At 68.1% G+C, this 2,068-nt stretch overlaps 1 protein-coding gene across 1 annotated transcript in view; it reads left to right on the top strand.

Moving 5' to 3' along the window:
* Positions 1 to 2,068, top strand: part of Irs2 (insulin receptor substrate 2) — a gene marked incomplete at its 5' end in the record, with an annotated part of 19,156 nt that overhangs the window by 1,055 nt on the left and 16,033 nt on the right. Inside the window, one exon of the mRNA XM_010619993.3 lies at positions 2 to 2,054. Coding sequence (XP_010618295.1) covers positions 2 to 2,054 — 2,053 coding nt within the window. The remainder of the gene's footprint in view (position 1; positions 2,055 to 2,068) is intronic.

Below are 2,068 nucleotides of genomic sequence, written 5' to 3'. Positions count from 1 at the left end.
CGCCTCGGCCTCGGGCTCTCCGAGCGATCCGGGCTTCATGTCTCTGGACGAGTACGGGTCTAGCCCAGGCGATCTGCGTGCTTTTTGCAGCCACCGCAGCAACACGCCCGAGTCCATCACAGAGACGCCCCCGGCGCGGGAGGGCGCTGCGGGTGAGCTGTACGGGTACATGAGCATGGACAGGCCCTTGGGCCACTGCGGCCGCCCCTATCGCAGGGTCTCGGGGGACGCTGCGCAGGACTTGGACCGGGGCCTGCGGAAGCGTACCTACTCGCTGACCACTCCCGCACGCCAGCGCCCGCCGCCTCAGCCGTCTTCGGCCTCGCTGGATGAGTACACGCTGATGCGGGCCACCTTCTCGGGCAGCTCCGGCCGCCTGTGCCCTCCCTGCCCCGCGTCCTCCCCCAGAGTGGCGTACCACCCCTATCCAGAGGACTACGGCGACATCGAGATTGGCTCACACCGGAGCTCCAACAGCAACCTGGGGCTGGACGCTGGCTACATGCCCATGAGCCCGGGCGCGGCCCTGCTGGGCAGTGGCAGCGACGACTATATGCCCATGAGCCCTACCAGTGTGTCTGCCCCGAAGCAGATTCTGCATCCGAGGGCTGCCCTGGCTGTGGCCCTGCCCCCCTCGGCCCCAGCGGTGCCAGCTGCCCCCTCCGCAGCTGTCAAGCCCTTCCCAGGGACTGTGGGTAGCTACAAGGCTGGGTCACCTGCGGAGAGCTCTCCTGAGGACAGCGGGTACATGCGCATGTGGTGTGGCTCCAAGCTGTCCATAGAGAGCACCGACCCCAAGCTGCTAGCCAACGGGGACTACCTCAACATGTCCCCTAGCGAGGCGGGCCCGGTGGGCACCTCGCCGGACTTCTCTGCGGCCCTGCAGGGCGGTGGGGAAGGGCTCAGAAGTGTCCCTGGCTACTGCTACAGCTCCCTGCCACGATCCTGCAAGGCTCCTTATCTCTGTGGGGGTGCAGACAGTGACCAGTATGTGCTCATGAGCTCCCCGGTGGGCCGGATCCTGGAGGAGGAGAGACTGGAGTGTGTGGCCACCCCAGGGCCCACCCTGTTGACCAGCGCCTTTGGGAGTGGGAGGGACAGCCACATCCAACCTCGTCACCTACCAGCTGCAGCAGCGCCTTCGCCCATGAGGCCAGGTAGCACTGCTGGTGGGCGCCCCGAAGGCTTCGTGGGCCAGCGCTGCCGGGCAGTGCGCCCCACGCGTCTGTCCCTGGAGGGCCTGCAGACGCTGCCCAGCATGCACGAGTACCCCCTGCCCCCGGAGCCCAAGAGCCCCGGCGAGTACATCAACATCGACTTCGGGGAGGCGGGCACCCGCCTGTCCCCGCCGGCCCCTCCACTGCTGACCTCTGCGGCCTCATCCTCCTCGCTGCTGTCTGTCAGCAGCCCGGCCTCCTCCCTGGGCTCGGGCACACCGGGCACCAGTGGTGACAGCAGGCAGCGCTCCCCTCTGTCTGACTACATGAACTTGGGCTTCAGCTCCCCCAAGTCCCCCAAGCCGGGAGCCCGTGGTGGGGACCCAGTGGGCTTCTTGGATACCCTCCCGTCCCCTGAGGCCACTTCCCCATACCCGCCACTACCCCCTCGCCCATCGGCTTCTCTGTCCTCTTCCCTGCAGCAGCAGCCCCCGCCTCCGGCGCTCGGGGAGCTGTACCGCCTGCCTTCAGCACCCAGTGCTGCCGCTGCCACCTCCCAGGGCCCTAGCACCACTGCCTCTGCCTTGGCATCCTCAGAGGCTGGTGACAGCGGTGACTACACTGAGATGGCCTTTGGTGTGGTGGCCACCCCGCCACAACCCATTGCAGCCCCCCCAAAGCCGGAAGGTGCCCAAGTGAGCAGCCCCACGGCAGGCCTGAAGCGGCTGAGCCTCATGGACCAGGTGTCGGGGCTTGAAGCTTTCCTGCAGGCCAGCCAGCCCCCCGACCCCCACCGGGGGGCCAAGGTCATCCGCGCGGACCCACAGGGAGGCCGCCGCCGCCACAGCTCGGAGACCTTCTCCTCCACCACCACGGTCACCCCCGCGTCCCCGTCCTTCGCCCACAACCCC

This window comes from Fukomys damarensis, unplaced genomic scaffold, assembly GCF_012274545.1.
Source record: "Fukomys damarensis isolate Sample0158 unplaced genomic scaffold, DMR_v1.0_HiC HiC_scaffold_6, whole genome shotgun sequence".
In the NCBI taxonomy this organism is placed as follows: Eukaryota; Metazoa; Chordata; class Mammalia; order Rodentia; family Bathyergidae; genus Fukomys; species Fukomys damarensis.
The sequence above is the reverse complement of the archived record's forward strand: the minus strand, read 5'-3'. Positions and strand labels throughout refer to the sequence as shown.